The sequence below is a fragment of the Podarcis muralis genome, chromosome 1, assembly GCF_964188315.1.
Source record: "Podarcis muralis chromosome 1, rPodMur119.hap1.1, whole genome shotgun sequence".
In the NCBI taxonomy this organism is placed as follows: Eukaryota; Metazoa; Chordata; class Lepidosauria; order Squamata; family Lacertidae; genus Podarcis; species Podarcis muralis.
Window position 1 is genome coordinate 17,586,738 of NC_135655.1, and position 21,947 is coordinate 17,608,684.

The window sequence follows — 21,947 nt, forward strand, 5'->3', positions numbered from 1 at the left end:
CAAAAAGTACATCAACAATACATAAAGAGATACCACTTACCGATTTGGAAAATGCAATGCAAGTGACAGCCCGGTCAAAGAACCCCATCCCAATGACATGCAGCGTGTTCAGAGTAACAGAGTCCCAAATGCGGACATGGGGCAGGAGTTGCTGCAGAAATGGAACAAACAACAAGCGACAGCTGCAGTTAGATTTGGGGCTGGGCTGGGGCAGGAATCTGAGTATAATCAGAGTATGTGAAAATACCTGCAAATGCATCTTAGCCATATTTAACATCTTCCGTTCATGGAAACACAAATATACAGGAGAAAAGGTCCAATTCTCTTTCAACCTCTGCCTCTCATCTGCAATATAGGGGTAATAGTGGTCTAACGTATAGTGTGGTTGTCGGGGTTACTGAGACACTGATGTGCAGATGGGCATTTTACTCTATTTCTAGTCCATGTCACTTTTGCAAGTGTAAGTTCCTTCCATTCTGTTTCGACTCCTTTCTAATTTTCTCTTAAAATATATAATTTTTGAATGTGTTTTGATATTTTTTTTAGCCAAGAACTGTGTCACAGCGTACAGAGAGGTACAAAACCCAACAGAAAGCTGTGGTTCAAGCTGCACGTTAGTCTAGGAGATGTGGATTAGGTCAGGTCATACCGGAAAAAATCTGGAAAGATCAATTCCCTACGTACATGTGAAGCATTTTAGAGATTCCATCCTGGAATTATTGGGGGCGAGGGGCATGCCTGCTGTTCCCAGAAAGTGAGGAGTATGATTCAACTACAAAACCATATGAAACTTCCAAAATGGTCTAATACATTACAAAAAGATTTAACCTTCTGACAGCTTCACTCTGCCCTCTAAAAGTTAGCTGAAACAGACAGGTCTTATAACGCTTCCAATTTATAACTAATGCACAGCCTATCCAACTTGCATTTGGTGCTCCCTTCAATGACAGCTAATGGAGTTTGACAGGATTATATAATGTCTGCAATGCCGAGTTAGAACGCTAGAGAGCAATCTTTGCAAATCTTTAAAACAGCAAAATGCACGGCCAACTGACAGACAGTATTTGCCTATTGATGACTGCAGTCCCAAGTTGCAGAGGGGCAGTTCTGTCTATAAGCAAGAAAATCTATTCACACAAAGTCTGAATAAACACTAAAAGGATTAGCCAGAATTGTTCTTGGTCTTTTTATCAATAAAGATCTCTGCAGGGAGAATCCTTTGGAAGACTTAAAGAAATCACTTTATACTTGAGGTTTAACATGTTGAAATAAACAAGAAAATAAGAATTGCATTTCCATTATCTGCAGTCTTTAATGAGCAATAAAAAATAAAGAGTTGCAACCACTGAACCTTACTAGTTCAAGGAATTAATAGTAATAATAAATATTCTTATTGAAAATGGCTAAGGTCGATAGTCTTTCATACAGATCCTTTCGCACTTTCCATTACAACCACGATAACTGTAATATTTGCTCTAGTGTTTTTAGCAAGGGCATAAGAAGAGCCCTGCTAGATTAGAACAAAGGCATATCTAGTGCAACATTCTGTTTCCTACTGTGGCCAACCAGATGTCTTTGGGGAAATGACAGGCAGCAAGGTTCTCTCTGGGTGCTGCACCCACAGTGACTGGCATTCAGGGGCTATGCTGCCTCTGATCCTGGAGTTGTATACAACCATCATAACTAGAAAGCTAATGGAAAATGAAGTTCTACATTTTAGTACCATCAAATGGTGACATTTATTCCTGGCAATTATAAGTACCTGTACTCAGGTTCTGCTTGCAAGTTTCCCATAGCCTTGCAAGCTTCCCACTACACAGACAGGAAGCTGGATTGCTAGATAGGCCTTGTATTCTTACTACATTTCCTCTATCAAGCTCATGCTTTTCTCCAAAGCGTCCAGCTTTTTTATGTCATTCATTCTGCCCTTACATTTTATGATCCTGAATTAGTTCCTGGTGCCTTATTTGCAGTTTCTAGTTTCCTATTTGTTTCAAAAGTGCAGAGGTAGCCTGAATAAATAACCAACCTTCATCAGAAGAGTGTTTGTACTAAAGTGAAAGAGCAATTTGTACAACACAGGTGCAATATTTTTAAAAACGCAACAGAATGAATGAATGAATGAATGAATGACTGAATGAATAGCATAAAATTGAGGAACAAAAGCAGTTCTGGTAAATATTATCATCGGAAATGCTGGTACAAATGAGAAAGTTTTAAAAGAGCACTAAAATTGCAGCTATAACAAAGGCGGCATTTTTCCATCTCCACCAAGCTAAGCAGTTGGCTCCTTACCTCTCTCGCCCTGACCTAGCCACTGTGATCCACGCGACGGTCACCTCCAGACTGGATTATTGTAACTCGCTCTACGTGGGGCTGCCCTTGAGACTGACCCAGAAACTCCAGCGGGTGCAGAATGCTGCAGCGAGACTCCTTACGAGGTCTTCGCTGCAAGATCATATTCACCCGGTGCTATACCAGCTGCATTGGCTCCCGGTGGAGTATAGGATCAGGTTTAAGGTGCTGGTTTTAACCTTTAAAGCCCTATACGGCCTAGGACCCTCGTACCTACGGGACCGCCTCTCCTGGTATGCCCCACAGAGAAACTTACGGTCTTCAAATAAAAACATCTTGAAGGTCCCAGGCCACAGAGAAGTTAGGCTGGCCTCAACTAGAGCCAGGGCTTTTTCGGCTGTGGCTCCGATCTGGTGGAACACTCTGTCACAAGAGACCAGGGCCCTGCGGGACTTGACATCTTTCCGCAGGGCCTGCAAGACAGAGCTGTTCCACCAGGCCTTTGGCCAGGGCACAGCCTGACTCCCTCCCTCGGCAATCTTCGCGGAGCTCTGGCCCAATGGTTGCCAGTGGCTTGAATTAATTAATTTTATAATGAATGATTTTAGAATGTTGTTTATGCTGTACTTTTGTACTGTTTTATTGTTGTTAGCCGCCCTGAGCCCGGCTTCGGCTGGGGAGGGCGGGATATAAATAAAAATTATTATTATTATTATTATTATTATTATTATTATTATTATTATTATTATTATTAAAAGTATGTTTCCTTAAGGAGGGCATTCAAACTGAGACAACACTTCAAAATAAGACCAGGTCACTACCGTGAATCATTTACCAACAGAACCTGTAGATACTGCCCAACAAAGTGAAACAGCACCACATCTGACTCAAGGCTTCATTCTGACGCATCGTGCTCTCAGGCGGCAAGTTCTCAGGAATGATATTGATTGACACCAGAAACTGCTATATGCAACAGGAATTGGGTTTTGGACACAAAATAAACATTCAGCTGCCCCCGATTTACAAACATGCATCCAGCAGACCGTGTTGTATGAAGCATCCAAATCAAAACTTCACAATCAATGCATACTCAAGCACGAAGCACGCAAGAATGACATGGCTTTAGGTTGGAAAGGCAACTGGAAATAGGAACCAAACTCATCCTCATTTATATATCCCTACTAACATCATTTCTTCTATCATTTCCACTACATTGGAGCTCTGGTTCCTTCCAACATATAATCCTGGAGGTTTACTTTTAACACACCTGCTCCTTATTAGTATCAATACATTAGCACGTTAGTATAAAAACAACAGATTTCTAACAAGCAAAATTCTGAACATGATCAATAGGCCGACTTACTTTCCCATCCTTAGATGTTCCTGCAACCTGACCAGTTGCTATGGTGATCCTGTCAGGATGGACAGCTAGGCTGAAGGAGGGAGGGGAAAAAACCTTTGTCAAATCTCATATTACAAACATTGTTCACAATGCAAGCTAAAAGAATTCTGAACACCTCGGACTGGATGGTTTCCCAAACATTTATTGCAATGCATACGGAAACGTTCTCATTTCAGCCCTTGCCATGTCTAATGTGTGAAGACAAGTATCGCAAGACACTGGAGGGTGCAAACAATTACAGTATTTTGCACATGCTTTTCATAAACTATTTAAATTTGATAATTTAATTCCCATGACAAATGCTCAAAGTTGCACTGTCCCCAACCTGCAATCTCTTGCAATAACCAAATCAATATTAACACTAAATGCACAAACTATTGAGGACTAGATTTATGCCTGCATCAGTGCTCTTTGTTCCATTTCTTGTAACCACGCAAAGCTGGTGATGAGAACTGATGTGGGGTATTATTTATTTACTATGGGTTGCGTTCAACTCCCTTTTGAAATTATTGAACTAAGTGAGTTGTGGCCATTAATTTGAATGGGTCTAGTTCTGAGTAAACGTTAGTTGTTTTTATATCTGTTGGAAGCTTCCCAGAGTGGCTGGGGCAATCCAATCAGATGGGTGGGGTATAATAATAATAATAATAATAATAATAATAATAATAATAATTGGCTGTAACCCTATATTGTTGTCCTGCTTTTCAGATGCCTGTCTCCCAAAGTGGCCCAAAGAAAAAGAAAGGGGAAAAGCCATGCACCAGACTTATAAACTAAAAAGATAAGAGGGGCTCCCCATGCTTCTGCAACATCATCATCATTACCGAATTTTTCGCCCTATAGGACGCACTTTTCCCCCTCCAAAAATGAAAGGGAAATGTGTGTGCGTCCTATGGGGCGAATGCAGGCTTTCGCTGAAGCCTGGAGAGCAAGAGGCGTCGGTGCGTACGGACCCCTCTCGCCCTCCAGGCTTCAGGAAGCTATCCGCAAGCCTGGGGAGCCCAGCAGGCTCTCCAGGCTTGCGGATAGCAGCCTGCATCCTGATTGGTGCAGATATCGGGCAACCCCACAAGCTCGGGGGACAGCGGGGAAGCGAAGCGCTGCCATCCCGCTAATCCCCGACCTGGTTTGGAGGTTGGGGGTGGGGAGAAGCAAGCTTGCTTCTCTCCATAGCCAGCCCCACAAGCTCCGGGGACAGCAGGGCAAGCCGCTGCCCCATGGAGGCTAGAGAGGCTGTCCCTGAAGGCAGAAGAGGGAGACAGAGCGCTCCGTCTCCATCTTCTAGCTTGGGGATGGCTGCGCAAACCTGGGGGGGTAATAAAAATTTTCCCCTTGATTTCCCCCCCAAAAAACTAGGTGCGTCCTAAGGGCCGGTGCGTCCTATAGGGCGAAAAATACGGTATTTTATTTGTATCCCGCCTTTCCATAGTTAAAACAATGCTCAAGGTGGTTTACAACATGACAAGATTTACATAATTATCAACATAACAAAAACCATAAGCAATAAATCAAACATCAAAAAGTACCGTACATAACCAAACGGAAAACAATTTCCACATAAATCATAAAATCTAAAACAAAGAAAACAGCAAGACAACAGGAGTTAGAGCAGTGTGTTATTTCAGGGAGGGAAGCAAGAAGCGAGTTCCCTGAAGCTGCTCCTTCTCTGGCCCCTGGATGAAGTTAGGCTGGTCTCCTTTTTGCCTTCGTTCCTAGAAGGCAGTAGTGCAGCCTCATAGTGATCCTAGGTCTTCTTTCTCATGGCAGGAGCCAGAATGTGATCCTTTTCTAGCTCCAGGGTGGTAGTAGCTACAACTGTGGGCTGTTAGCCAGGAATCTCCCACTCATTACAACATCAGTTCCATGAGTAATGGAAGAAGTATGAATGGCTTAACTTTTGTGCTCTCATTCCTACCTAGGCACTGCATTGTTGGAAAATTAAGACAAGGCAGGTGCCAGTATCACCAGCATCACCAGGGAGGCCCATGAGGGTACTGTGTCGCCCCCCCCCCCTAAAATTTGGCTATGCTGCTGTACATTAGTCGTACCTTGGTTGTCGAATGGAATCTGTTCTGGAAGTCCATTTGACTTCTGAAAACGTTCGACAACCAAGGCGCAGCTTCTGATTGGCTGCAGGAGCTTCCTGCACTCAACCAGAAGCCACAGAAGCTGCGTCAGACGTTTGGCTTCCAAAGAACGTTCACAAACCAGAACACTCACTTCCAGGTTTGCGGTGTTCAGGAGCCCAAACATACGAGTGTCAAGGTGTTTGTCAACCAAGGTACGACTGTATTTACAACAGACGTGGGCAAACGTCAGACTACTTTGTTTTTACTGGAACACCAAAATCTACCAGCCAGAGCCAGGTGCAAAATGGTGCTTCAGCTAGATGGCCATACGCTAAGAATTAAGGAATATGGGACCTTTGAACAAATGCCCAGCCCAGCAATTTGTGATCCGTACCAGAACCAAGCACTCAAGTCCTATCACAAGCAATCTAACTGGACGGGCAGGGCTTTTAAGTTGCTGCCATCATTAAGACTATTAAGGGGTTAGAAACTGTTGCAGATTTCTGCAAATCACCTAGAGATCTGCCAGTAGATCCCAATCTACTTTCTGCCCACCCCTGCTTTACGAGAAATGGGACACGCTGTAGTTTCAATTCTTCCACCTTGTTTTATTTCCAAGGTATCAGTGCCCTATACAGCTTACCACTTGACATCATCATTGTGAGCGGTGTAATGCCGCTGTAGTTGCTCTTCAACATTGTACAACACAACAACAGACGCAATGAAATACACGGTTTCACCCGTCGGAAGGAGGTACAGGTTACTACGGCAGTCCCGACCCCTGTAGCCATAGCTGACATCTTAGTTAAGATCATAATAGTTTGTAAGCGGCTGTTCAAAAATTGCTAGCACCATTTGATGTGATAATTTGGGTCCATACTGTAAGGCTCTATGACTCCATGCAAGTTTATTTGCACCAGATGCTGAACGCAGTTCACTAACCATTGTTCCATTTCCTGGTGAATCTGGTGGAGACAGATTTCTTTTTTGGGGAGCGAAGGGCTTTCCCTTCAGATGTTCTGTGCTGTATCTCAGCAGACATGTACAACATCAGGTATGCTGTCTGGGAGTCCTCCCTGTTGGTTGAGGTAGGTTTGGTTTCAAGTGGCAGGAGAGCTTGCCATTTGAAACAGGATTCCCCCCCCTCCCCCATCAAGCCTGCAGGTGGGACAACCTCCATTTCAAACAAGAGACTGGGACCTTCCCAGTGAACAGATCTCCTCACCTTTAAGCAGTTCAGGCCTGGAATATTCTGCTGCTGTTCTTCAATGGGGACAACTCCACAGCCACAAAGACTGTGAAGCAAGAAGGTATAGCCCACCCCCTTGGGAAATGCTAGCACAGTGTACCTATAGACTTATCACCCGAACCACAACACAGATGAGTATACCTCCCCTTTAGGACTTTTGCAATGTACAGTTCACCTGCCTTCCCCTGTATTCGGTCTGTTGTACAGATTTGCCTTGAAATAATTTACTGTATTTTTCGCTCTATAGGACGCACTTTTCCCCCTTCAAAAATGAAGGGGAAATGTGTGTGCGTCCTATGGAGTGAAGACGCCATAGCCCCGCGACCCTCTCCCGGCTGGAGAGGTGACGTGCGCCTATGGCAGGAGCCTCCATAGGCACGCGTCACCTCTCCAGCCGGGAGAGCGCGCGCGGGGCTAGAGAAGCCATAGCCCCAGGACCCTCTCCCAGCTAGAGAAGTGACGCGTGACTATGGCAGCAGCCTCTCTGCTGCGCCTTTCCGCTGCTCCCTGACCTGCTCTTTGGGGCTGGTGGTGGGCTTCCCCCCGCCAGCCCCAAAGAGCAGGTCGAAAGGAACCTGAAGCCTGGAGAGCGAGAGGGGTCGGTGCGCAGGGGTCTCGCTCTCCAGGCTTCCAAGGTAGCCGCCTGAACGCACCTTAAACGCACCTTTGTTTTAGAGCAGGAAAACAAGAGGGGGAAAATTCTCCCACTCTCTGCGCAGCGCCTCCTGCCGCTTCACTGAAGGGGCGCTGGGCAGAGAGCGGAAGAATTTTTTTCCCTTGTTCTCCCCCCTCTAAAACAAGGTGCGTCCTATTGTCCGGTGCGTCCTATGGTGCGAAAAATACGGTAAATGATGCAACTGAAGGAGGCTACAACAATACAAAAGCAGTGAATCTCATTCTCAATCTCATGGGCAGATCTAATCTAATCGTGGGAGTTAATTTATATGTTAAATGGTACTATTTGGCACATGATGCTATTTAACATTTAAAATCATGCAGCAGCATGCTCTGTCATACATGGTTTCTTGCATATTGAAGGCCGAGATGAACTTTGGATGGATAAATTGATAGACAGACAGACAGACAGACAGACAGACAGAGGCCCTGTACAGTACTTCTGATTTGTCTTCAAAAGACTGGCCAACAGTGACCTGTGTGCTTAAGAAAGAATCTGAAAAATAATTCTAGGAGTAAATAAAAAGAGAACCAGCATAAACTGTCTTTCTATGTAGCATATGACCAAGCAATGACGGTATTTATACAACCTAAATGGATGTGCTGAAAAACATGATGTATTTTCTAAGAATTCTGCTCCTTAAAAACTGCAGAGACATATAAATACCCTTTGATATGCCAGTAAAAGAGAAAAGCTGTTTAAGTACATTATAATTAGTAACCATAGCGCCCTACTTTTCTGCAATGTGCCTAATTTAACTGTGTGATAATTAACTGGTTTTAAACATAAACCTTCAGGCTACATTCAGCTGAAGCCTTCCTGGAGCTGCTTAATGGGATAAAGATGTGCAGCAGAAGTTTCATATTATTAATACTCATTTGATTGTTTTATCAGTGAAATGGTAATTGCTTTTAAAAAAAAACCCTTGATGCCCGCTATGTTTAATAACCTTCCAAGATACATTACAAAAAAACAACAACACACAACTGAACCCAAGAAATGAGCAGTTTCTACGTTTAACATGCAGCCATAAGAAAAGGATACACCCATTCCAGTTTTAGCCTCTTGGCTGGTAGTTCTGCTTTTGCTTCCAGACTGTAAGATTCCACTTGGTCTTTGGGCATGAACATGGTAACAGGGCGTCCACGCAGAAACATTTTAACGTATCCTTCCTCTACAAAAAGGTCAAAAGACAGAAAGAATTACACACATACACCATTAGTCATGCACTTCAACATTCTTCTATCCCAGCCCACTAATATGTTGCCTAATGACACGTTGAAGTTACATTTGGGGGGGGGATGCTGTTCTCCACCCCACCCTGGCAAGCAAAATTTGAAATAATCAGCTATACACACCAAGTCCCCTTCTGCTTTAAATCTCTTTACAATACTGAAGAAGAAACTCCAAAGATTACAATTAACACCAAAAAATAAAATAAAAAAAATGCCACATGAAATTCTTTTATTTATTTTTATTGGATATTTACACATCTGGGTGTCAGCATCTACAATTTTTAACATTCACGGCATCTTAGTGTAAAGACAAACTTTGCACTCGGCTTATATTGTTAGAGATACACTGGAAGCACAACGAGGACAGGCAATTAATAAAAGATCTGCGCTGAGGTACATGTAAGAGAGAAGAAGACGACTAAGTTTTAAAACAGAAGCAGCAACAAGGACAGCACAGAGAAAGGAGAGAGAAACATAAAAGAATGACAGATCTGAACTCTGCTGACATTAAGTAAACACCCTGAACACCAGAAATGCTCTAGTCGACGGTGCTTTAAGTGAAGTATGAAGCCAGAGGAACTTTAATAACAGATCTGGAAGTACTGACTTGGGGACTTCATGGGGCTTAAAAAGCTAGGTGATCTAGGAAATGTCATGATAGTCTGACTAGGACTTTTAGGAAATGGCAAAGCCAAAGGAGGTTTCTTGCGAACAGCTGGTGAAGCTTTTCGAGGTTCAGAACTTGCTGCCTCCTGCTGCTCCATCGGCAGATCAAGGGATCCAGCCTTGTTCTCATCCAAATCGGGCAGTTTTGGAGTCAATGACATCAGCAGAGTTACTAGACGGAATAATCGTGGGCATAGAGAAAATGGAAGGGCAGAAGCAATAACATTATGTAAATCAGTGAGAGAATTTTAGGTCTACTAAAAGCATAGCTAAGGATTTTCAAACACCATTAATGTTTAAAGGAGGAGGGCTTTGTTTTAGTGGACAAAGCAACATAATTTATGTGTTGTCATTGTAGTTTTAATCAGAATTCACAGAACAACAATATCATGTTATAAGCTTATTTGCCAATAACAATTTAACAGTTGTTGCAGTGGTGTTTTTTTTAAAACCAGCAATGCACATATGGAATGCATCCGAAGCTTAACTAGACACCTTCTAATTCTTTTCTCTTTTTTTTAAGGAAGAACAACAAAACGTGTTGAAGCGAACACATAACTGCAAGCTTAACAAAGCTGTACTTTGCACATATTGCTAGAGATTCTTTCAAAGCACGAAAAGTTGCTACAGTACTTAACAGCTGCACATGGAAAAACAAAGTACACAATGAATAGCTGGACACTTGACAGTTCCCGAGCTGTACAGGAAAGTTACAGGTAGCTACATTTCTAGGCCTACAACAACAAAACAAAGCACACCTGTCCTTAAACATGGACTATGTAGCACACATCAAAAGCTCAGATCACTTATCAGAAAATAATGGGGGTAGCCAATGTTAGAGTCCAATGCTGATGTAATGCTGCCAATCTCCAAAGCACGAACAGGAGGCTGTGAGTTAATGGAAGTCCTCAACCCCCATCTAAACCATGACAACCCTGATTCTGCTCACCTGGCTTCCACTCTTAATCAGGAAGCCAGGTGAGAAGAACCATGGTTATCTTCATCAGGTTTCAAACACAAGATGTTTTGGACTACAACTCCCATGACACACTATTACTGGCTGTGCTTCTTGGGGCTAATGGGAATTGCTGTCCAAAAGATCTGGAGGGCATCACTTTGACTACTCCTTCCCTAGTGCCAACAGGAGATGGGGGGGGGACTTGGCACTGGGAAGGAGGAGGCGTAGTATATGCCCTGCTTCCAAGTTCTCAGGCACTAGCAGTGCTACATTTGCATGGCACCCACGTAATGTAAGGATTGGGTTTACTAGCGTATTGTTCTTCTGAAATGTTATGCATCCACTTAGCGTAAGCACACAACCACTAATTGCATCCAAGCATTGTGAGACAGCTGCCTTTGGGGAACCTGTCCTAACCTAACATTTACCATGTAAGCAAGTAAATGCTTAGATGGGTGAGCAGCAAGCACTGTAGCACTAGATCACTACATTACACATTATGGGTGCAAGCATTTAGAATCAGGGTACAGTCGTACCTTCGAAGTCAAACGGAATCCGTTCCGGAAGTCCATTCGACTTCCAAAACGTTTGGAAACTAAAGCGTGGCTTCTGATTGGCTGCAGGAAGCTCCTGCAGCCAATCGGAAGCCCGATTGGACGTTTGGCTTCCAAAAATAGTTTGCAAACCAGAACAGTCACTTCCAGATTTGCGTCATTCAGAAGCCAAAACATTCGAGAAACAAGCTGGTTGAATACCAAGGTACGGTACTAAACTCTTGTCCATAGAACACACAATTAACTCAAAACAACCTTGCTATCAGTCACACGCCAGGAATGATTAATAATCCTTTCCAGGCAAACATCTGCCCAAACTTACTGTCCAGACCACCCGTTCATAACAGGTGTGTGGCAGCAGACATAGATAGGCTAATTCAGACAGTGGCATGCCCACCATCACTTAAAATATTTATGCAGCCTTTTTTGCTTTGGTATTCAAAGACACAGAAAGAACAACAGATGGCAAGTGTCTTAGAATAACAGACTGCAAGAGAAGATACTGGCTAATGGAAGTGAAGCCACTATATAAAAAGGTGAAAGACTGTTAAATTGTTAAAAGCAAGGCTGGATAAAGAACCTGCAGTATTCCTATACTACTGCAGGAACAGCTGGGAAACAGAACTGAGCAGAAAGGTTGAAACTAGCAACGCCTCAAGTTGCTTCCATGAGAGACTGCAAAATTAGTTACATGTGGCTTGTTGAACAATATGATCCACGAGAATAGAAGCAACCATGATTAAGAACTTAGCCTCACATAATATTTAGGAGATGCGGATTAATGAGGAGTTAGTTAGGAATAAACCATTTGTATAAATGCAACACAAATCTGTTTACGCAAGCTACAATGAAAACAATTGTGCATCGATTAAAACTTGGTTAAAGGTTAATTATCAGCAAGCACTTCCAATATCATACATTCACTAACCCTAATTTGGCATTCATATATATCCAACCGTATCCCTCTGCTCATGGAAGACTCTTTGCTTCAATGGAAGCTTCCATGAATGGAAGGAGAAGGGAGGTGATTTTCACCAATTTCCCCTTTGGCCTGCGGCCCACCTCCCACTCTGTTTGGGGGAGTTCCCCAAACCCTCTAGTGCAGATTTGCAAGGAGCTGCAGAGAGAAGGGGGGAAATCAGTAAAAATTGCTTCTTGTCACCTATTTCCATTCATAGAAGACTCTAATGGACCTAACAGTCTTTGCACAAGCAGAGGGACACAACTGGAGACAACCTAATACGTTAACAGCACTGAAATATCTGTTAGCCACTGCTGTATGCTCGTTGGCAATTCAGGTTAAGTCTATGATTTACCAGGGACAATTAAGGAAGTGAGCAAGCACTGCAATGCCACTCTAAATGCTTATTTAGGCACACATTAGGAGACTAACCAAACAAACTATATAGTGCAGGCTCTATCACATGGCTTCTCAGCTGAAGTGTCAAGCAACTATTATCACACAATGGTACATTCATGTGTTGCCATATAGCTCTCTAACATTTGTCTCTTTCCTTGGCCATTTATTTGACCAGGTCAACTAAAAATCAAAGCGAAAATCCGTTTGGATTAAATTCTACAAGGCTTACAACCCAGTAGGTGCCCTGCAAGAACTTTGGTCAGAAGAAACCGAACTTGTTTAGCGTTGTAGCAGTAGAAGAAACATGTTGCCTCAATGGAGACAAGCTCCTTTGGCTCTGTTAATAAGATTGCTTAGAGAGCTATGAGGTTTCAGAAGCGAGGCCTACCTACCTTTACAATGTGTCACACGGCGCTTCCCTTGTGGTTACAGAGACAGAGATAGAAGGGCTAGATAAAGATGCATTCAAGAACAGTCAGGCTCACCTAAATCCCTGCTCTATGGACTCCCCAACCGTCCTCTTTGATGCCCTGTTCAGGGAATACCGTTTTTGGTTCATGCAAGCGGTCTGAATCTTCCACAGACAACCAGTGAACAGCATGACCCTAGATTGATTCACATGTTGCTGTTTGCACTAACTGCAATTTAGACTGCAAATGACAAGTTGTGTTTGAGATGTACAGACCAGCCATGGGTTTATTCGGTTTCCATCATCTCCTACCATCTACAACAATCTCAGGATGCTATTCCAAATACAGTGGTACCTCGGGTTAAGTACTTAATTCGTTCCGGAGGTCTGTACTTAACCTGAAACTGTTCTTAACCTGAAGCACCACTTTAGCTAATGGGGCCTCTTGCTGCTGCCGTGCCGCCGGAGCACAATTTCTGTTCTCATCCTGAAGCAAAGTTCTTAACCTGAAGCACTATTTCTGCGTTAGCGGACTCTGTAACCTGAAGCGTACGTAACCTGAAGCGTATGTAACCTGAGGTACCACTGTAGTAGCTTGGGGGGAGGAATATCCCAAACTATTTTTCTTTTAACCCAGAATATTTTCCTCAAATTGTAGTTTGCCAACAACTTCAAACCATGCTTCTTGCCTGAAGGCCACTGGAAGAACATGGTTTCTTGGATGGTACTGGTTCAGGTATCACAACAAATCATGGTTTGGTGTGATGTCTGAACCACGTCATCATGCAACCATTCTTGTGAGAGAGGCCGAAAGTGGAGGACTGTGGGTATTACTGCTTACTCTATTTGCAACGGCAGATGTGATGCTCACAGTTGGGATAATCAGGACTTCATATAAAGACATCTACTTCACTGTGCCAAGTGGTAAGAAAGGTTTTACCACATGTTGGATGTAGTAAAATGATTGTTAGTGCGGGGCTTAGTAGCTGATGCTCTCAACAGATTGAATGCATTCAATCCTTCTATACAACAATAGTAGCGTGTACTCCTCTTTTTAAAAGCAAAATAGATAGAAAACACAGGGAAGTATGTTAACAAGTATGCCCCCCCCCCCCCGAATATTGGCTCCTAAGAAGTAGGGGGGAAAGCATTGTCATTGATTTAGGGAATGATTCTGCTTGATTCAAGGAAAGTATTCACAGGCTCTAACACTGTCCTTTCCACCTCAACCCCATTTTCTCCTATGAGGTTTTGTCAGGTGGGCGGTCACAAATCAGAAATATTGCTGTGTGCTGCTTTTTGGCAAGTGTGTTGGGTGTGTAACCGGAAATGAGGCTCTTTCCCGTGTGCCTGTATTTGTAGGGAGGATTAACCTGCCTACAAAAAACAAACAAACCTGCAGACCCTTTTGACTTATGTGCTTGTTACATTTGTATTTCGCCTTCCCTCCAATAGATGCTAAAGTGAGGATCATTAAAACTGAGGCACAACAAGTAAATGTTTGATGCTACTCTGAATCCCAAATGAACCCCTCAAAATTCATCATTAATTACTGAATTAAAGACACTGTACATGCTTCTTGAAAAAGATAAAATTAAAAGAAAAGTATTACCTGATAAAACCAGCATATCAATTTCATTTCCAGAAAATGTGAAACTACTAATTACCATTTGTTAATCACTGTAAAGTAGGACTAGGCCATGTTTTAGGAAATTAACAGTCAGAGCTCTGTTGACATTTCTGTTGACCAGTTAACTCAGTAGAAAGCCTAGCTAGCTACAAACATTCAAACCATGTTTAGAAAAAGGTTATATCATCATGAAAACACCATTTACATAAGAATAAAGAAAGCAAAACAATTACCTGCACTGAACATTGGTTCCTTAGGCTTGCTGTGAAAATAATCAAGAAACATCCTTTTAACAAGACTTGCATGCCCATCTTTCCTCCCAAGCCCCACTCTCCTTCATGACCATCCATCTCGAATAAAACAAAATTGCCACCCATTCAGTTCAGCAGGGATGAAGTACTGGCTTTGCTTTTGATTCTGGCAGGCCCGTGCACCGCTTGCCTGAGGCCCAGGGTGGGAATCCCCGGACGGCTGGAAGGCATGGGGCATTCTTGGCATGACTAAGGCGGGACTCAGAAGGGGCCCCTGGCCAGCTTTGCCCTCCGTGTAAAGTGTACCCAGCTGCCCCCCTGCACCGTTCAGAATCATGCTACTATAACTGCATGAGGCAAGAGAATGGAGCTGTACATGTTTGTCCTATGTCCGTCCATCCCCAGTGTCCCACACTGGCCCCTCCCTAGGGATGGAAAAATCTGACAATTAGAGTTTCTCTCATAACGTTGCTCCTCAACATTTCCACCTCAGTGCAACTGAAAATAAACAAATCATGAAATGTCACCAGCATTTTAGTGTGAATTTCTCCTAATATGCACGTTTTTGTATGCAATTTTGTCAAATCTAAACTTCTTTTCATAGCAATTTTCACAAATACAATACGTGCTATTTTACATGCTATTTTACTGAACATATGCTTTTCTAGGCACAGCTTACATGTATTTTTGACATCTTTCTTGGCTAGAGAAAAGCACTGCAAAATTCAGAGAAATCATTTTTATTTTTTTTAAGAATGGCTGTATCTGTTCACATATTCATTTGGAAAGTGCAGATTAGGTACATTCACCTTTAAATGTGAACTGAATCAAATTTAACCTCCATCCTTTCCGCTCCCTAACACTAATTCGGCCCTGGGGAGCATGTCTGCAGCTCACAGAATAGAGCGACGGGCACATGCAGGGCAAATTGCACAGCCCTACTCTCCTCCCTCGTGTGATTATAGCCTCATGGCCCTGAATGACCGAATACAACTTATAAATCATACCAAGTCATGTTGCTCATCTGTGCACAAAACTGTAAAAATATTTTCCTTCCTCGCCATCATTTCAGCTAAAACTCTGGTTCATGCTCTTGCGCTCCCTTGCCTTGACAACTAAAGTTCTCTCTCGACTTCCCTTGTCACTTCCTAGTGATTTCTCTTCCATTCAAAACTCTGCTGCCAAAATCATTCACATTTCTCATCACAGAGACCACGTGACACTTCTCTTCAACCCCAAACAAAGGCTTCCCATCCTCTTCTGAATCTAACGCGAGCACTTTGTCGTTATTACTGAAGTTCTTCATGGACTCTTCCCAGCCTGCCCGTTTCACTTTTATATCCATGGCTGGGACTTTCCTTTTGCCAAATAGACCACCCTGCAACTGCCAAGACGTATCCTGCTCTCTTACATTACTAAATTTCAACCCCTGCACCTCCACATGCCTAGAACTCAGCTCTACACAGCTGCATGGTACCACTTCTACCTTTCTCCAACTCAGAAACTATCTCTGAAGCATCTGACTTAACCTCCTGCTGTAGAACTGTGGCCTAAACATTTTCTCTGGGGTAAGTTCACTACTAAATATGAAAAACCACGTAAGATTGCTGAATGGGTGCCTGTAACTAGGGTTGGGAAGGCACCAAAGTGCTTGCCCTGAAAAACAACCGAGCCCTTTCAGTGAAAACAATTCAATTGGTTTTGCAAGCATTTGACAAGAATAGTTGCTTGGCTACAAGCATCAACAATCCCCAGTAAAAAAAAGATGCTATGAGATCATCATCTGCCACCAGCAAAGAAGCCTGCCAGGTCTTTCCTGGGTTCACTGGAACCCTCTATCAGCTGCTACCCTCTCCCCCTTCCTCAAGGCAAGGCTTTTCCCCCTCCCTGAAGATGGAGGTAAGACTAGCAAGGATGGCAGGAGTGGGGTGCCAGCTTGTTTGCGCAGGGCTATGCATGCTGCAAAATGCTGCTGCTCATTCAGGCTCCCCCACCGCACTGCATTCTTCTGCGTTTGTTTATGTTCGCTGCTGGTTATCCTTGCCCTTCCCATTTCTTCCCCACCCCCTCATTTCTCACTAGGAATGGACAAATCCATCAGTTTTTGGTTCTCTCAGTTTCTGCTTTTTTCCAGTCCAGATCTCCACATTTGCAAAAAAATTTTTAAAGTCCTCATGAAAATTCATCAGCATTTATTGCACATTTCTCCTAATGCACTCCATTTTTCTATGCCGTTTTGCCTGACACAGACATTTTTGCAAGCAATCTCCCCTGATATAATGCACTTTATATGCTATTTGCCTAATATACACATTATTATGCACACTTGTTCCTTAAATACATTTTTTTTTAAGCTGGAGAACTACATCACAAAAATCTGAGAAATGCAAATCCTAACCAAAGTAGATTCCCCCCTCCATCCCTATTTGTCCCTACTTATTCCATGCCACATTTTTGTCTCCTCCTACTTTCAACATGTAGTTTGCAACTTTCTTGTGACAAGGGATCAGTCTTTTTGCTTTTGCCAAGTCGGTAAAGTGCCATGCAGATGGGATTTAATAGTATTTTAATAACCGCAGCACCACCAAACGTTGTGACTAGCCTTAAGAGCCAAGTGGATATAGCAAGAGCTGCTACCCTACCTTTCACTGTTCTTTTTACCACTAGATGAACTGCTTGTGGATCCAGCTCGATTGCGGCTGATTTTGGAATCTCCATAGCTTTCCCTTCGGCCTCCAGGAGATACACGCTCAGCTGAGTTGGTTCTTTTGACAGTGCTAATAGAAAAGGAAGCATACCCAATTATAAAAAATAATACATTGGTTTGAGTCTACACGTCAAGATCTTCAGAAGTACAATCCCCAAACAGTGATCTATGGTGAGCTGAAATTATTAATCCTTTTTAAAAAAAGAAGAAAAGAAAGAAACATGGGCAAACATGCAGAGGTTTATATTTCACTGTTTCAGGATGCATAACTTTTAGCAGGAATAAAAATAATTTACAAACATAAATGCAAATATAGGACCACATCCTGGTCTCAGTCCTTCTCAGGGATACACAAAGCATCCCAAGATTCCGTGGGGGAAATGTAGAATCTGTGTGGGTGTGTAGAGGGTCTTCTCCCCAGCAGAAACTGATACAGTGGTGCCTCGCAAGACGAAAAACTCGCTAGATGAAAGGGTTTTCCGTTTTTTGAGTCGTTCCGCAAGACGAATTTCCCTATGGGCTTGCTTCGCAAGACGAAACGTCTTGCGAGTTCTTGCGAGTTTGTTTCCTTTTTCTTAAAGCCGCTAAGCCGTTAATAGCCGCTAATAGCCGCTAAGCCGTTAATAGCTGCTAAGCCGCTAATAGCCGTGCTTCACAAGACGAAAAAACCGCAAGACGAAGAGACTCGCGGAACGGATTAATTTCATCTTGCGAGGCACCACTGTACACATGGCATCATTTTCCCAAAGGGGGTGCTGGGATCTGTTATCACAGCTCCAGACCTTCAGAAAGTATGCTTCACAAGGGATCTGGAGGACTGATCATCACCTTTCCCATCACCAGAGACATGTTGCTTGGCTCTTTGAGGAAAGGAAGTTATAGAGGTGGGGGGAGTGGTTTCCTTCAAACTTTGTTTAACAGGTCATTTGCCTTTTTCATTAACAGGTAGTCTGTAAAAATAACAGAACTGACTTGACTCTTTTGGAACGTTTTGTACTTTCAGTCTTGTTGTTTGTTATTAATATGTTTATAACTAAAAGGAAGACTGAATCAAGCTCACCTGGAACCTACTTGCAATCAATGGAACAGGGGCACTCACTTCTGCCATTTTTGGTGACGTCCCTAGTCATGCTGATACAACGTCAACAGGCATGTTACGTAAGGATATATAACATATGGATCTATGCTTCTAAGTATTTTTACCTAAAGTAAACTCAAGTTAAATGTTTTGTGTCGTAAGTCATTTAAGTGGGTTTAGTTCAAGGTCATAAATATTTCAGTCGTGGTTCAATATCTTTCACTGAAACATAGTCATATTGTTAATTGGCTGAAATATATCAACACTTTAGATTGCTCTCATTAGGGCAATTGAGACCACAATGCAGGGACCCATGCAACAAACTCTTCAAGCTCAGTAGGACTTTGGATTTCTGTTTTGAGAACAGCGGTTATTTCCTTTATCAAACTGGTTTGGAAAATGGGGAGAAGTTCCAAAAACAATTCACAATACTGATTGGTAGTAGTCAAATTCCTCTTTGGGTACCCAAAAGTTTCCAGACAAATGAACTGAGAAAGCCTTACATATGGTATAAATAAAGATTATATAAACTAGATAAACCTTTACAGAATTTGTCAGAGAGCTTCCCCGGGTTTTGCCCTTGTGGGATAGCTCAGCAATGGCACCTTTGGGTGTTCCGATTAGGCTGCACACCTCCCATACATTTGCATCTAGAAACCGCAAACAGATTCAAAGCGGCTTCAAAGCCAACAGGAGCACAAATTTCTGTAGGAGAGGGCTATCAATGGCTACCAGCCATGATGGCTGCTGTTCTACCTCCACAAATGGAGGGAGCAATGCTTCGAAATAGCATCTGCTGGAAACCACAGGAAGGAAGAGCGCTCTTGGGATCATGTTCTGCTCACTGATTTCCCACCAAGCATCGAGTTGGCCATTGTGAGAACAGGATGGTGGATTAGATGGGCCATTGGCCCAATCCTGCAGGTTATTCTTATATTCTTATATTAACAAGCACAGTTTCATTGCACATAAAATGTTTGCATGTAAAGGCATTCGGATCAGAAAGAAATCCTTACCAAGAAGCAAGGAACGTTAGTATAGAAACGTTAGTACAGAAACAGAAGAAACAAAGTTAATACTCCTTAAAATGTAATATGAAAAAGTGCTGGTTATGGGAACTTCCTTTTCCTTTCTTTCAACTACTCAAGCTTTTACTTATTACTACAAATACATACTACTGGTGATGCAAAATGCTAATTTCATTATGAATGATGGGAGACAGATGGACTAACGAAAATGACATATTACAATACTAGTAAGAATTCCCTCACCTTAGAGCAGTTTTTTTCAGTTTGCATGCATTGAGAAGACTCACAGACCTGCTTAATCCATGAATGAGAAGTGCATAAACAAAGCAGAATAAAAGTGAATGCAGTAAAAATAAGAAAGTACAGACAGAGAACATTCATATAAAAAAAAGTTAAAATACAAGACATATACATTTTTCATGCAATCAATATACAATCCTGCATATTATGTGAAGCAGAATTAAGGAACTAAATCATTTAACAAGTTCCTTGTTCAGCTACCTTGATTGTTCAAGCTAACCGATAAACATAGCACCTTGAGCAAAAGATTCTGAGAGCCCCACAAAGAGTTTGCAAAGCACTTTAATACATTAAGCAATGCTTTCTGTATGTAGACATCTCAGGATCTTTTGGTTTTAAAAGTTAAAAAAACAAAACAACAAAACTGGTGAACACAGCCAGCAGTAATCAATGGAGGACAGACAGGAAACTCAATACTAGAGCAGTAAAGGGTTGGGGGAGAGACAAGGAGGACAGTATAAGTTATACACACAGACAGACATAGAAATAATGAATGGTGGTGTATAACTATTTGAAATGCCAGACATTCAAAATATCTTCACAGTACGTCAGGCAAGAAAGGAAGCAAATACTCTCCGATCATTCCAGCTAAAGATAGAATTCAGATCACTGGGGGGGAAATGAGATGAAAAGGGGGACAACCATATACAGGAGTAAGTTTTTAAAGAATCAACGGCACACAGGGACATGGTTTTTTTTTATGTAAAAAGGAGGAACATTTCATAACCAAGAGAAAATCTGCCCTACCTTGAGTAAATTTCTGTATGATCAGTATAGTTCATATCAAGGGACAGTTGACAGTGCTGTTTTCTAGGAACATAAACCACCATCTCTTCTTGAATTAAATAATGTTAAAGTAAGAGGGAGGCAAACGTTGTATTTGTATGACTTTGGGGATTTTAAGTTTGACCCTCTGTGGACCAACACATTTTTCCATCGTATAAATACATAAGAAATTATTTACATTTTGGGGTTCCTTTGAAGACAATAATTTCTTTCATATTTATGTTGAATACTTTAGTTATATTATTTCCTTAAGATCACTCTAGTTATCAGTGCTGTCCCTTTTTCTTTTCTGGCCCAGTTTAGGCAATACTCCTGTTAGCTTCCCCTAAGAACCACATGCCACACTCTTGAGGGTATTGACGGGGCAGATTTGACCCATCCAGTGATTTCTTGGGGTGCTGAAGGCTCAAACTACATATCCTACCTGCTGGATCTGTAAAAGTTGGCATACATGATGTTCCATCTCCCACCCTCCCATTTTGCACGCTAAATAAGTGAAGAGGGGTATAATCATCCAAATTCCTCCCCCTCCGTCACAGCAGCTGGCAGATGCTTCCCCATAGTTTGATCCCAAACCATGGAAGAGTGTGCATGCATGCGTGTGTGTGAATGTGGTGGGTAAGTTTGGGACTGCACCATGTGGAAGTGGCTGCTATACTAGTTAGGGTGTGCGTGTGTAGGTGTAGGTGTGTGTAGGTGTGTGAGAGCATGCATATGCTTCAGGAAACCTGAACTACGTGCAATCAAAGTAGCAAGCATCCCAAGACTGCACAACCTGACTACCCTGTGCAATCGCACACACCTGATACAAAGCACAAAATTCATAATTTTGAATACTGTAAAGACACCACGTTGGAGCCTTGATTTTCTTCCTCACACTTGGGGAACCAGAATAAGATCAGTTTTGCGCTTTTCTGCAACTGGGTTAACAAACTCATGGGATGTGTAGGGTGCTGGCAAAGAAAGTGCAGTAGAGACATGCATCACAGAGAGGGCTGCATGTACTTTATGTTACCTTCCCCGCAACCCCCACTTCCACACTAAAGCTGGATTGTGTGGCATGCATAAAGTCTGCTTTTCTACTTCTACTAATCTATGTCCTGTGTGCAAGCCCAAAACATTCAAACCGAACGCAGCAAACAAAGCTCACCCTAATCTCTCAGGTTAACTTATCCCACAAGATTGCTAAGAGACTAAAATGCCACTCTGAGTAACCTGAAAGGAGGCTGAAATACAAAATGAAGGCTAAAGTATTAAATAGAGACATCTTGGTCTTCCCGCCCCTCCTAATCCC

General features: G+C 42.5%; 1 protein-coding gene across 5 annotated transcripts in view; it reads right to left on the reverse strand.

Annotated features, from left to right (window-relative positions):
* The window catches only part of EML1 (EMAP like 1), a 138,084-nt gene that overhangs the window by 20,673 nt on the left and 95,464 nt on the right, over nucleotides 1-21,947 (reverse strand). For 2 of the 5 annotated variants that reach the window (XM_077924163.1, XM_077924150.1), the window contains exons 4-11: nucleotides 19,811-19,858; nucleotides 17,397-17,531; nucleotides 14,737-14,765; nucleotides 12,857-12,883; nucleotides 8,736-8,865; nucleotides 6,410-6,559; nucleotides 3,659-3,728; nucleotides 41-151 (exon numbers count right to left, since the gene is read on the reverse strand). In XM_077924163.1, the coding sequence (XP_077780289.1) occupies nucleotides 41-151; nucleotides 3,659-3,728; nucleotides 6,410-6,559; nucleotides 8,736-8,865; nucleotides 12,857-12,883; nucleotides 14,737-14,765; nucleotides 17,397-17,531; nucleotides 19,811-19,858 (700 nt within the window). The remainder of the gene's footprint in view (nucleotides 1-40; nucleotides 152-3,658; nucleotides 3,729-6,409; nucleotides 6,560-8,735; nucleotides 8,866-12,856; nucleotides 12,884-14,736; nucleotides 14,766-17,396; nucleotides 17,532-19,810; nucleotides 19,859-21,947) is intronic. The other 3 variants (XM_077924154.1, XM_028712992.2, XM_028713146.2) reach the window with 3 other exon arrangements.